This window comes from Colletotrichum higginsianum (assembly GCF_001672515.1).
Source record: "Colletotrichum higginsianum IMI 349063 chromosome 7 map unlocalized unitig_7, whole genome shotgun sequence".
NCBI lineage: Eukaryota > Fungi > Ascomycota > Sordariomycetes > Glomerellales > Glomerellaceae > Colletotrichum > Colletotrichum higginsianum.
The window spans coordinates 1,520,644-1,533,888 of NW_017263917.1; the positions used below are offsets into that span (position 1 = coordinate 1,520,644).

Genomic DNA, 13,245 nt, shown 5'->3' on the forward strand with positions numbered 1-13,245 from the left:
AGACGTGTTCTTTCCGACGGGCAATACATGTAAGAAAAGAGAAGCGACAAGCAGCGATTGGGTGTAGGAGTAATGAGATTCGTGGCATTGGTAAGAATGGAAGAAGGAACAGGGTAAGCTGGGAAGATAGTACAAGCCAAGGAAACGAACCAAGTCGTTGTATGTCTTGAACGGGTGAAATTTGTCAAAGTTGGCGAAGGCGTTAGAGAGATAGACGCGAGAACAACGACGCGAGGTTGAAACAAGAGGGTGATCCAAGGGCAGTAAGAAGATAGCTAATTTGAAGGGGGGGAACTGAAATGCGAGGACAGGAAGTGGTGTAAATTTGTTGCCATAAGCCCTCTCATACCACTTCCCTGCTCACAACAAGAGGGGGAAAACATAAACTCGTATGTTTTCCCAGCCAGGATTGTTGTGGCATCAGTGAGAGTAAGGGTAGAGAGAAGGATTTGAAGATCGAAATAAGCAAGACCATGTAGTACACTTACCTGTGTGTAGTATATAGCGAGGCTATTGATGCTGATCTTCGAATAGTAAAGATCTCGGACGTAAGATGAGAGGTGGTGGTGGAAGAATGTATATTGAGGTGGAGAAAGTTGGAGGGATGCTATTGAGGGTGAAAGAAAGGCTTGAAGTATCTCAGTCTGGGGTGAAATCTCCCATGGCTGGTGATTAGGTGGGGAAGGTAGGTGGCTTGGAACAGGCTGGGCACCCGCCTAATAGGGTTATGATAAAACGGGCGAGGGGTATCTTGAGGCTGGTGAGATAGACGGGGAGGTAAGGTGGCTAAGAGCACCCTGAGCACGCCCCGGGGGTCTCTGCTGAAGCGGATGGGCGAGAGGTATCGTGAAGCTGATGTGATGGATGGGGAAAGGGTTATTGTTGGACAAGCCCAGCACCCGCCTCAAAGGGGGTTCTGGCGAACACAGAACAGGACGTAAAGAGATTGAGCGTTACAAAGCATAGCTTTCAAGAGTCGTCCTGAAAGAAGTCAGTTAGGGGAGGTAGAAAACTAGCTCTAAACAAATCAGACAAAGGTCTCGAAGGGATTCCTGCAGAGCCCATAGGGGTGGTTGCTCCGCATATGTAGCATCAAGTGTTGGCAAAACTGACGAGAGCCATTGATGGTGCTGTTCAATTCTGTTTGGCTAGTACCACTACATCTTAAGCTATGTAAGTAAGCCAGAATTGTTGTAGGAATTTGAGATTAGTAAGAACAGGCTTGTCTTGGCTACGCTCTACGCAAGTTACCATGTCAGAGTTAGGTTGATAAGATGGGAGGAAGAGTTGAACTTGCCTGACATGTCTTGTTACTGTCAGTTGCTCAAAACCAGTCAGATAGCTTTGAATACTGCAAGCATTTCAACTGACCTATTGTTAGAGACATGATGCTCCCATCGAAAAGAAAGCTCATTGGACCAAGGGACCGACAATGGAGCAGAGAGAAAGGGAAACAATAAAGTGTCTGCATAGTTGATGGGAACAGAAAGGGCCGAAAGGGGTACATTTGACAGAACAGAGGTATAAATACTCATAATAGAGCATACCAAAGTCTCAATTCTAGGTTGTGAGAGTCAGCAAGAACCAAAAACAGGGAAACGATTCCACGACAGAGTCCCCTTGTTGTAGAAACAAGCAAAGTTTCTCAATTTCAGTAAACCTTTTCCGTAACCTGAGGCAAGTCATGCCTATTGCATCTGCCGAATCATAGAGAATGGAGCAAACCCCCTGCCAATGCCAGAGATATCCTCAATCCAAGTCTGTCTTCCCAACTTATCATTCATCCAACCTTCCTTTCATTCCCCGAAAAGTATGTGTATCCTCTTCGATATGCGATGGCGGTACGTTTGATGTATGTATGTGGTCGACGGTTTGGATACAGGATTAGACCTCAGCGTCATTATCCTCGTACTCAAGGGCCTCCATCTTCATGCTATAAACACATCGTCAGCTTCACTCTTGCATACAGCTAGGAAAGCACTTACTCGGGCTTCTTGGGAGTGCGGGGCTTCTTGGGGATAGGAGTGTCCTCCCGACCCTCGTCATCCTCATTCACCTCGGCATCGTCGTCGGTCTTGGTCTTCTTGGAAGGTGTCTTGCGCTTGCGGGGAGTGGTCGCCTTCTTGGCAACCTTCTTAGCGGGAGTGCTGCTCGCCTCGCCGCTGTCGCCAGCGGTCTGCTCCTTACGCTGCAACTTTTGGATGTGCTGCCTGTTGTACCTATTAGCATTTATCACCATAAATGAAGGAACCTGTGCCAACTAGAAATGACACCAATCATATCGAGAAGAGACCAGTTGAGACAGGAAAGAAGTACATAACAGCGCTTGCGTTGTAGGTGTAGCCCTTGCTGTGAACAACAGCAAGAGCAAGGTCCCAGTCCTCCTTGGAAGGCTTGGTAACCGTCAACAAGGCGACCAGCAAATCGGAGCGAGCCTTGTCGTCCCAAGTAGTGACTGGAGCCATAATGACTGGTGTTTGATATGATGTTGTGTAGAAGCGGTGACGTGATGTGTGGTAGAATTTACGACAGAGCGATGGGAGAAAGTGCGCAACGGTGGAAGTTGGAAGAGAAGGAGGAAATATGTAAGGGCGATGGAACAGTTTTGTATAGGAGGGTGGGATGGTTTCGGAAGGATGGGGCCTTGCAGGCAGAAGTGGAAGGTGGAAGAGAGAACAGGAAGAAGGGAAGGCGCACTTGAGAGCAGAGGCCGTGAAGCTGTGGCCGAGGGAGTGAAGCTCCTCAATGATGGCAGAGTACTGCTCGCCGTTCGGGGTCAATGTTTTGACCATTGCAACCAAAATTTGTTGGTCAATCTCAGGAGTCCATCTCATAGTTGAACGAGACATTTTGATCGTGGTTTGCACAATGACTTGTGTGTTTTGCTGGGATTGTAGTTGTGGATGTGTAGGTGAGAAAGGTTGATTGAAGGTGGGCTAGCCGGTTGAGTGAGAGAGGGGGAGAAGAGAGAGAGAGAGAGAGAGAGCAACTGAGAGCAGAGCAGAGGGTGGTATATCTAGATGCCGGAACAGAAGGGAAGGAAGCGATCGGGAAAAGAGAAAGAGGCCTTGAAACTAGAGGTTTGGGGGAAGGGGGGGGGACACATGGGCAACAACAAGCAACGTCGGATTACGCACCGAATACCCTCCCAGGTAATGTCGGTGAAGCCCCAAAGATGAACCTTTTCGATGATCGAGTCCTTTGCCTCCTTTGAAAGACCTTCGCCCTTGGCAATTCCGTAGAATCCCATCACGAGGGCCTCGAGAAGGGCCGGGTTGGCCCACTTGCCAACAGGAGCGGCCATTTCAGACATTGTGTTATGTTGCGCTTGTGGGTGTTTGAGGGCGAGGAAAGCTTTGACGAAAGTCTGAGGAATTAAAGGTGGAAGAGATGGTGTGGCGAGGTAAAGAAGCAAAGCAGGAAAGTTATAGGAGGGAAAAGGGCATGTGAAGGTCGCGGAGGCTGCAGAACGCGATAGAAAGTCTCGCAGGGAAGAAAGAGCATGGGAGAGGGTTCCAGACGCGCAAAGTGCAAGAGCGTGTCGGCAGGCGCGCGAGAAAACGAGGAAAGAGCCAAAAGAAAAAACCCAAGAAAAAAGTGAGGCCGACTTACCGGATGCCATCCCAGGTGGTATCCTCAAAGCCGTCGTGATGCATCTTCGCCTCGATCGTGTCCTTGGCCTCCTTGCTGAGGTTACCCTTGAGCTGGCCGTAGAGGGCGAGCATCAGGCTGTGGAGGAACTCCGGGTTGTTCCACTTGCTGATGGCCTGTTTCTCAGACATGTTGGCGGTATTGCTAGGATTGACTTGATGAGGGTGCTGGAGAGCGAGAGTATTGCGATTTTTGAGGATTGCAATAGACAGAAAGTTGATGTTGAGAGAGAAAGGTTGGAGGAGGAAAGGGTTGAAAGACCATATAAATACTCTGCTCCAAGGAAGTAGCTCGACAAGGAGAAGGAAGCTGCTCAGTGTCGGGTAAGTTTTCACGGAGCCTCACGGAGGGTCATGGAAGCCGGGCAGCCGGGCCCGTCTCGGAGGTGTTGTGTATGAGTAGCGGGGCCGTTCGGCCTGTCTGAGCGGCGATGCTCATGGAAACACAAACCGGTGGTGAGTGAAGAAGTTTGAAGACCTGCCTACAGAGCATGGAACCTTCCCGCAATCTATGGTGGCTGGAGGAGCAGAGCAGATGCTTGAATGAGAGGTCAATGAAGGCAGTTATTCATGCTAAGCGCAGGCAGAAACGACATGGCAGAGAAGACACTTTCAAGCAACGGAACAATGTGTGGTGGCTAGCAGACTCTTGTGTATTTCTTCTCCAGTCAGAGACTTGTAATCTCGACGGAGACAAACGTTCAATGCCAGCCTGAGACAAGTTCTTTATACACTGGATTATGAGAGAAAAAGGAAATAGTCAATCGAACCGAACTCCAAGCACCTAATCGTGTTCATAACCTCGCTTCCGATGCCGCTACCGCTTTGATGCATAACGCCTTGACCTGACAAAACTGATACGGGGCAGGAATGTCAATTTGCCTGGCCTTGTGGATCTGGTGGCAAGTCTTGACTTAGATTGCCGCTGAATGGGCCCTCGACCATACTAGCAGCTGCCAATGGGGCCATATCTTTCTCCTACACCTCGCCACCATAGCTAAAGCTGTGCGAGTCTGACCCAGTAAGACCAGCTGTTGGATACTCGGAAGCGTAGCCGTCAACGGAAGGGGCATCGCTGTGGGCGGCCAGAGCTAATACAGCTTCGTCATCAACAAGAGACGGGTCCTGAGGGGGGTTGTCGAGCTTTATTCTCTTAGCATCGTGGCCATCCTGCTCGTCATCGTTGTCTTCCTTGAGGGACAAGTCGAGTGAGTCCTCCTTAAGAGGGAGATCCAAGGATTCTGGCAACGCATCAAGGCCATCGGGCATTGCGGGCGGCTGTTCATGGGACTGGTCTTCTTGTATTGACTGCTCATGATCGTGCTGGTGGCCAGGCTGGTGATCAAGCTGATGGTCGAGCTGATGTTCGGGCTGATGCTCGGGCTGATGGTCTTGTTGGCTGTCCTGTTTATGATCGGCTTGTTGTTCGGGCTGGTGTTCTGGCTGGTGTTCGGGCTGATCATCGGCCTGATCATCGGCCTGTTCTGGAAGAGAGATTTGACTGTCGTGAAATTCTTGGGCAGGCCCAAACTGACCGGGTTGACCGGGTTGGCCCAGTTGACTAGTTTGACCAGGAAGAGCAGGAATCGACATCGGCGCAGGTTGCTGAGGCTGCTTTTTGGGCCTTCCACGACCTGGACCAGGACGTCGAGTAATCGGGTTCAAAGTAGGATCAACCTTCCGAGAGCTGTCCGGGCTCCCACTGGTCTCGGCCTTGTGCTGAGCGCGACGAAGACCTTGGAAGTGTTGCCTATGGGATGTTAGCCGCTATCGAGATATAGCATAGGTACCCATGATCAGATTATTAAGGGCATCAAACGAGGTTGAGTGGTAAGTGCAAAACGTTGTGGGCAACACTGACCCCGCCCAGACAGCTGGCAGGAGTTGTCTCGCATCTGTTTATACAAGAAGTGGCGTCCGAGGTTCGTTAAAGTGGCACAAAGATGACAAACGGACCAGAGAGCGAAACTTCGGCTCCCGTCAACTTTCCTCGACACCCACAAAGTGATTACCGCGGTGCATGCGAAGGAAGTAGAAGATAGCAAGAGATATAAGAGAGATGAGAGAAGGACCCTGATTGCACCTATAACCAGATTAAAAAAAAAAGATAAAAAGATTCCTTGAGGAAACGAGGGTTATAATACTCCGTTGCGTTCTCCCCCAATTCGTCTTCATCTTACTCGCGATTTGCTTAACGGTAGACATGGCCAGCAAGTGGAATTGGAAGTGTTATAGACACAAGGACGCTTGGGGAAAAGGCAAAGGTAGTGACAATACAGATCAAGAAGGACAGTGCGCGCAAGTGCGCCGAGAACGATAAACGCCTCCTTTGCGGACAATGTGGTGTCGCCCGGGTGCCGGTCGGACCGGTGCTGGACGGGCGGGAAAGTATGAAAGACACTGATGTAAATGGCAAACGTACCTACAACCCTCGTTGGTAAAGCCATAACCCAGGGTGCGCATGTGGTTGCCGATGGTGGTCCATTCCGAGCCGCTGATGACGCCAATGTTCTTGACGGAGAGGATAGTGAAGAAAAGGTCCTTGTCGGCCCTATCATTCCAATTTTTGTTCATAGTGACGGTAACGGAGAGGATCGGATGTATGCGACGATGATAATCGCGACTTATACAATTGAAAGTGGATGGGCTCGAAGGTGTCTACACGGTGGAAGACGAGAAATTGGTAGTGTGCTGACGACCGCACCGGAAGTGTTCGTCCCTCGAGTCTCCATTCGAGGGGAAACACTGGAGCAAAGTGTGGTCTCGGACCGGTTCAACATTTTGCCGAGAAATAGGCCGCTTCGTATGCACTTGCTGCAAGCGCTTTTTGAGCTCAACCAAAAAGAAAAAAGATGTTCTGTATTCCGATAGAATTTCATGTTTATTTGAAGCTCTTTGAATGAACAATTTCGTTACAGACAGAATCTGTGTCTCGATATTGTAAGGTCCAAAGACACATTGGTGGAACCGTGGTGGGATGCCATTTCCTTGAAGAGTGTCTAGACTCCCCGAAGTTTAACCGTGTAGCAGCACTAGGATGGCGGTTCTAGCGGGTACCAACACAGTCACATCATTGGCCGAACTAAATAGCTCTCAGCGGGCTGGCTGGCCGTGACATGTCACGATTTCGATTGGTGCTGTTGACTTTGTATTTCGTACCGAAGCAACGCTGAGGCTTGAGATCTGACAGCCTTCCACCTTTACTCGTCTCATTTTGCTCTTCTGGCGAGGGAACGAAAGAGTTTGCGACATGTTGATTATAGATACGAAATGAAATGTAGAATAAGGCAACGTGTCTGTCAAGTACCTGGTTGTAAGACATCACGCCCGATGCTCATGCTGGTGGTCCAAGGGATGTCAACGTTGGCCTCGGAACGTACCCATGGTGCACGCCGACTCGCATGCGCCTCGAGCCGTGGTGCAGATATCGGCAAGATTTGGCAACAATTGCGAACTTGAGAGAGCCTGCAACAACCCGAACAAGCAGGCCAGCGACATAGGATCATTCATTTTCTTGATCTCGCCTGGTCAACTACGTGATCTGCACCGAAGCTGGTCCCAATTCCGCCGGGGGGGCCTTCAGTGCTTATCCAGGGCCCCTCCCCTGACAGCGCTGCTTTTAGCGTCCGGTCCCATAGCTTGAACAGCCTAAGGTTGGTGTGGAGAACCGATGCGGTCAGACCTCAGGCAGCACCTGCGGGCCCGCACTTTGGGCGGTGCACCAGTCTGTCCCATCACGTGGTTTCGTGGAAAGCTGGCGAAAACTCGGTCGCACGGTGCCCCTCCCAAAGTTCGCGAGAACGCGTCTTCCAACCACCTCACCTCATCCCACCAACTTCACCGCGTGTCCCCTCGATAAAAATGAGGCCGTTTTGCAGTATAAACTCCCTTTTGAGAGCACCAAAACACATTTTTGTACTTTTCTACAATTTTACCAGATCTTCAAAGCGCTTTTACTGGTCAAATGGCTATCTAGCCGTTCAATTGCCAGAATGGCCCGTTATCTCCATTGACCCCTCCCCTCGCCCGCTCACATCACCAGCATACAGCATACGACATGTGTTCCAGACACGGGATTGAAATTACGACACTATGATTGACTGAGCTGCGAGTCCAGGGGGTAAACTAAATTGGACCAAGAGGCTCGAACTCTGTTTGCCATCAATCGCCGTAACTTGCATCGCAGCCGTCCGTCGCCGCAAGTCCCAACAATCCTTCCTTAGCAGAACACCCTCTCAGGCACAGGGTCAGCCCCCTCCCCCCTGGATTTTTTTTCTCGCATCGCAATCCAGGTTTATCATACGTGTCAGCTGGCATCATGCGTTGTCAGAGGTACGTTCGTCGATTAGAGGCGGCCCAAGTCTGTTTGACGACTCGATGCGGGAGGGCCGCCAATGAATAGTGCGCGAACTGGATGCTGCAACATGGACATAGCCAATCGCCCCAACCACCTCCATTTCCAAAGCTACACTAATCGAGAGGTGAGTCACACACTCCATGTCGCGCTTCCGTCTCATGCCATCAAGACCCCTGTTCCGTTTGCGGGTGGTGCGCTGGGCGTTCCTGGATCTCGCGTTGAGGTGGCCCATTTCACCGACTCAGGAAAAAAATCTCGCCCCAGCTTCGCAAAAGTTGCGTATGCTCATTGACGAGTCAATTCTGCCTGCGAGTGCAAATGGCAGATATCAATTAGTGGTTGCATGTCAGTGAGCACGCTAGCCTGGGACGCCTTGCGATTCCGGGTCTTCCGCTTGAACCTTTATTCGTCAGGTAGAGTCAAGTCCTACTCCATCTTGCCGGCTGAAGGCAGGGCGGCGAGCAAGGATCTTCCCCAAAAAACCACTAGGAAAAGCCAGGGAATTTGAAACCACTTTACGCGAATGAGAGATGACACGGCCCCGCGCCGCGACACACCCACGCTACCTCGACTCTCTCTCTCCCTCTCTCTCTGTCTCTCACAGCACCCCTCCACCATTTCATCAGTGCTCGGCTAAGCTGCCATCAAAACTTCAAACCGTCCATCCAGTTCAAGGGTGGATGCCATGCACATGCACCTCTACCTCTCCACCCCCTCCATAAACGTCACACACCCCCTCCTCAAGGACATGTGTCCCCGTCAAAGCCTGGCCGTAACTCCAGGCAACAAGGAACTATTTTGATTCCTTGTCTCAACCAAGGGCTTTGCCACTTTTACACCTCAATAAAATGTCGGCCCAAGCGCCGCGGCGCCTGCCCTGAAAGCATCTTCCTTCGCCTTTTTTTTTCCTTCTTTTTATTTTCTCATACTGTGCCCGTACCAATCCAGCTCCGCTGCGCTTCCGTCTCTCCACAGCTGCCACGGCCTGCCCCATCGAGTTCGGTCTAGGGGGGCAGCATCAAGCCGACTTGCATATCCCATCCCCTTTAGCTCCGTAGTCCAAGGCCCTCCAAAGCACCTATAACTACTGCTGATGTCCCGGGGTCGTTGTGCTGACTTCTGGCGACTCCCTCCTTGTCTGCCTCTTTTGTCCGCCTCGCCTTCATTGACTTCCACACCAATAGGTGACTGGGTATCGCCTCTGGTGGTTGCACCATTTCTAGAACGCAACCTGCTGACTTGGCTGCCATATATCTGGGCCTCGTCTTGCCTCACCAATCTTCACAGTGACTCATTTCCTTCATTTCACCTCCACATCTGCCTGTTGCGTGCTGGATGTTTGGGTTGAGCCAAAGCTTCTGCATCCATCGCTGTGCACTTCATATTGGTTCTCTTCCTCGAGGTCACCAGTCTCATCATCGACATTTACTTTCATCTCAAAGCTTGCGCAACTTGAGACGGCAGACCGTTCGACGGACCCAGCATGTCGTCCGCCACAGACAACCAGATGACGAGGTTTCTCTTCGCTATCTTGAAACAGAAGAACTTGAAGGATGTGAGTTTTTACGATGGCAATTTGCCTCGAACCTCAGCTTACCTTGAGTGTCTAGATTGACTGGAATGCCGTTGCCCATGACCCGATACTGGCACAGCCCATCACCAACGGCCATGCCGCCCGCATGAGATACTCTCGTTTCCGCTCGGCGATGCTGGGTCTCGAGCCCCAAAAGCGCAACAGGGCCACCGCGAACAAGAATCGCGTTACCAAAACTAAAAAGGAGCAAAAGCCACCACACAAGAGAGAGGAGGATTCAGGGAACGAGCGGGTCAAGCCGGAACCAGGGACGCTCGAGTCACTTCGCCGCCACGCCGAGGCTCGCCCCAGGTCTCCTGTCAAGGTCAAGCAGGAACACAGCCAACCCCCATACCGGCAACAGTTCACGCCAACCTCCATGGCATCACCCACCGCTCCGGAATGCCAACCGGTCTTCCAATCGAGAATGCTCACGCCCTGCAGCGACGACATGTTCTCGGCACCTCACAACCTGCAATTCAGCCCGTCCGCCAGCCTCATGAGCGCTCACCCTGCCTTCGATCTCCCTCAAGCCATGTCCTGTGCCCACGACCATGATCACCACCAGAACGCGCATGACCATAACACATGGGCTCCGAGCCCCATCTACTCCGCTTTCGACGCCGCGTACGATATCGAGGGGTTCGGCGTCGGTGCCATGTGCGACCACCAGCATGTCCAGGGGCATACGAACGACATTCACGGGTCGCCTGCGCTTGGCTCCCTAATGCCTGAACACATGAACATCAAGAACGAGAACTGGGACGCTCACTTTCACCTTTAGTCGATGAAAGAAGCTAGGAGACGATGTCAAATATTCGGAGATGGGGAGGGCCATCTTATACGAAGTCGGGGTCCAGGTTGGGAAAATTGGTTGTCTCACTTAACTGCTGGAATTTCTCTCTCACGTACCGACTCTTTCTCTCTATCTCTCTCCCCCTCTATTGTTTCTTGTGCCGGTCACTTCCCTCCCCCATCCCCGCGTTTGGATTGCGAGATGGATGTACTAATGATGTAACGCACACCTGGACGGCGTTTGGTTTTCTGGCTTTGGCCTAGAATGTTATGGCGCTCTCCCGGTAGAAAGGGAGAGGCCTTTAGAGTCTTTTACCCCTTTTCTCTTCAAAGACATACAATGATGATTTCGATGATGAGTTGTCTACTCCCGTTTGACGTGTGCTCTTTATTGGCGCTCGGCCGTTGTTTTATAGCCTCAAAAATGCAGACAGTTAGGTTCGTGTTGCTGCAGGTTTATCCCAAAAGCTTTGTAACATCTTGAGCTTCTGAAAGGAGTCGGTGGCTGGAGTCGGGCTTGTCGTATCACCCCTCCTTTGCAGTAGTTTATTCAACGATGAACCCAACCCTGCCAAAACCACACTCTGGTCCACTGAATCAGGCTCCCTCGAAAAGACTGCAGAACCTCTTGTATGCCTCTTCAGCATCCCGAGAGGCCAGCTCATAAGTCAGCGAGTTCCATAACATGCTACCAGACAAGCCACCATGGCAGCGACTTGAGTTTTGTCGTACTATTAGCCTTGCGGCCCCTTCCTCTGGAGTGAAATTCGTTCAGAATTCTTTTATCGTCTTGCGCACAGAAGCGAATCCCCCAAGCCTAATCATCAGCTGTCATGTATGGACGAGTCAAGGAGACAGCAATGGGTTGGTTAAGTAGGTTCTTGCGGGAAACACTATCGTGAACGAAATCCGCCTGGTGTCAAATGCTACATTTGTGAAAACACCTTATAATAGCTAAACTATGAGCAAGGCGTATAGTCATTGAGCGGTTCTACGAATATCGATATTCCTCGATTGATTCGTAGCATTTTGATGCGACTTTGGCATTTTGATCGTGGCTCAGCGATCGTGTATTGCTTATCAAGACTTGAAGTCTGGGGAGTTGGCTAAGTTTATGTGATTGTCTCCGACCTGGGCAGGGTCCGCTCATGCAAGCGTTTTCGGGCTCCTGAAAATCGACAACCAAGAGATGTGGACCTGTCAGTGATTTGACTTGACCGCCCACGGCCAACATAACCCTTGAGAGTTAGGATACTCGCTGTAATGAAGATTGCACACCTTGCCACTTTTAATGTCCTGGGGATGTTTTTGTCAATCTTGTATACCTGAGTGCTGTTGGCCTATGCATTTCAAGCTGATGGAAAGGTACAGCGCAGCTTGGAGTGTGATGATGGAAATTAGAGAGCATGACAAGAAGGTATTCTCAACTTGTTCTCCCACTTTTTTGTGCCATGCCAGCGCCGACAGCAACTTTATTGAGGTTGACGTTGACGTAGTTACCAAAATACAGTCCAAACCACTCCAGGATGGCGACTATGAGTCTCCGTGTTTGGAAATTTACTTTCCAAACTACGATACACTAAATCAAAGACACAGTGTTGCTTCTACTATGTTTTGACGTAGTGGAAGCTCGCGTATAACGCCATCCTTGTGAGTCAATTTTGGTTGAATTCGTCATTGTAGGCATGTCATCTTGTCTCAAAGTTCATAGACGTCTCTGGAAACGCTGTATCTCTTGAGCGTTGTCGAGTTCGTTAGCAACAACTGTAGTCCTCGGAGACTTAGTTTGGTTCTGAGAGACGATCGAACTCAAGATGAGCCTCCATTAACAGACTTGTGGCTTCTTTCAATACTCACTACATTTACCGTGTTGTTGTACCCAATGCGGTGAATATCTGTGGCAGTTGCAAGCTAGCATTGGACCAAAACCTCGATAGACGTGATCAACAGGTATTGTAGCTTCCGCTGGATTCTATTTGATACCAGACGATTAGTTTCCAGATCAATCTCCACAGCCCCGAGGTGTGTCGTCGAAACAAGCCCCAGGCTGTTGGTACCGGCGGGGCGGGTCCTGTCTGAGACCCTTCCGGGCCCGCACACCCCGGAACGGGAAGCAGAGTGGAGACCCGGCAGTCCGGGCAGTGAGCCGGGGACGGGCGTTCCCACCTCTGTGCCGGCATGAGCATCGGAATAGGTGTATCATGCTGCACCTTGTGCATAACTGCAAGGCAATTTATGGATGCGTGTATAAGCTGGGCCGGGAGTTGAATAGGCACCTCCTCACGATCGATGAGAGCTGTTTCGACGCTTCAACATGGCTAGACGTGTGAGAACCTCTCGAACACAGGCACCGACGCCAAAGTTCGACTGACCGACTTCGAATACGAGATCGCACGTCTTTACCGACTCCTGCTTCGCTGGCTCTGCATACGCACCTGCGCCTAAAAACCACACCGACATCGCAAACTCCCAATACCACCCCCATCGTCATCGGTCCCCACGGCGCTTCCAGAAAGCCAAGGTGAGACATCAAATACCACTTCACTTACACCAAGATCGCCGCTTTCGGGCATCAGAGCCAGACCGGCAAACCAGCACATGTCTTTCAGGCACAGGAGCATGGCGGAGACGAATTGCTCATCGGCCTCCAGCCCCCCCCCCTTTCCCCCCACGAGCATCCATTCCGACATTTGCGACTTGCATCTCCCCTCCCGTTGTGCAGGTCGCACAAGACCACGTGCCCATCAACGACTAGGGGGAGGTCAGACAGCTCAACCTCCACATACTTACACCACGAAAAAGGAAACCAAGGTGCAATTGATGAAGTCCCCCTCCGTCGTGGCACAAAGTCTTTTCGCAGGCGAATCATC

At 51.0% G+C, this 13,245-nt stretch overlaps 5 protein-coding genes across 5 annotated transcripts; 1 reads left to right on the top strand and 4 right to left on the bottom strand.

Moving 5' to 3' along the window:
* Positions 1-1,884: 1,884 nt before the first annotated feature.
* CH63R_10147 (uncharacterized protein) lies at positions 1,885-2,465 on the bottom strand (the record flags this gene model as incomplete). Its single annotated transcript, XM_018305121.1, has 3 exons — positions 1,885-1,933; positions 1,986-2,210; positions 2,317-2,465. The coding sequence occupies 3 exons, from the start codon at positions 2,463-2,465 to the stop codon at positions 1,885-1,887; spliced, it is 423 nt and encodes a 140-aa protein (XP_018154545.1).
* Positions 2,466-3,016: 551 nt separating this feature from the next.
* CH63R_10148 (uncharacterized protein) lies at positions 3,017-3,313 on the bottom strand (the record flags this gene model as incomplete). Its single annotated transcript, XM_018305122.1, has 2 exons — positions 3,017-3,074; positions 3,138-3,313. 2 exons carry the CDS (start codon positions 3,311-3,313, stop codon positions 3,017-3,019), a joined length of 234 nt encoding a protein of 77 aa, XP_018154546.1.
* A 112-nt stretch (positions 3,314-3,425) lies between these two features.
* CH63R_10149 (uncharacterized protein) lies at positions 3,426-3,782 on the bottom strand (the record flags this gene model as incomplete). Its single annotated transcript, XM_018305123.1, has 2 exons — positions 3,426-3,462; positions 3,613-3,782. 2 exons carry the CDS (start codon positions 3,780-3,782, stop codon positions 3,426-3,428), a joined length of 207 nt encoding a protein of 68 aa, XP_018154547.1.
* Positions 3,783-4,628: 846 nt separating this feature from the next.
* Positions 4,629-6,224, bottom strand: CH63R_10150 (uncharacterized protein; the record flags this gene model as incomplete). Its single annotated transcript, XM_018305124.1, has 2 exons — positions 4,629-5,400; positions 6,073-6,224. The coding sequence occupies 2 exons, from the start codon at positions 6,222-6,224 to the stop codon at positions 4,629-4,631; spliced, it is 924 nt and encodes a 307-aa protein (XP_018154548.1).
* Positions 6,225-9,490: 3,266 nt separating this feature from the next.
* Positions 9,491-10,364, top strand: CH63R_10151 (uncharacterized protein; the record flags this gene model as incomplete). The annotated part of the gene is made up of 2 exons (XM_018305125.1): positions 9,491-9,562; positions 9,618-10,364. The coding sequence occupies 2 exons, from the start codon at positions 9,491-9,493 to the stop codon at positions 10,362-10,364; spliced, it is 819 nt and encodes a 272-aa protein (XP_018154549.1).
* Positions 10,365-13,245: the final 2,881 nt, after the last annotated feature.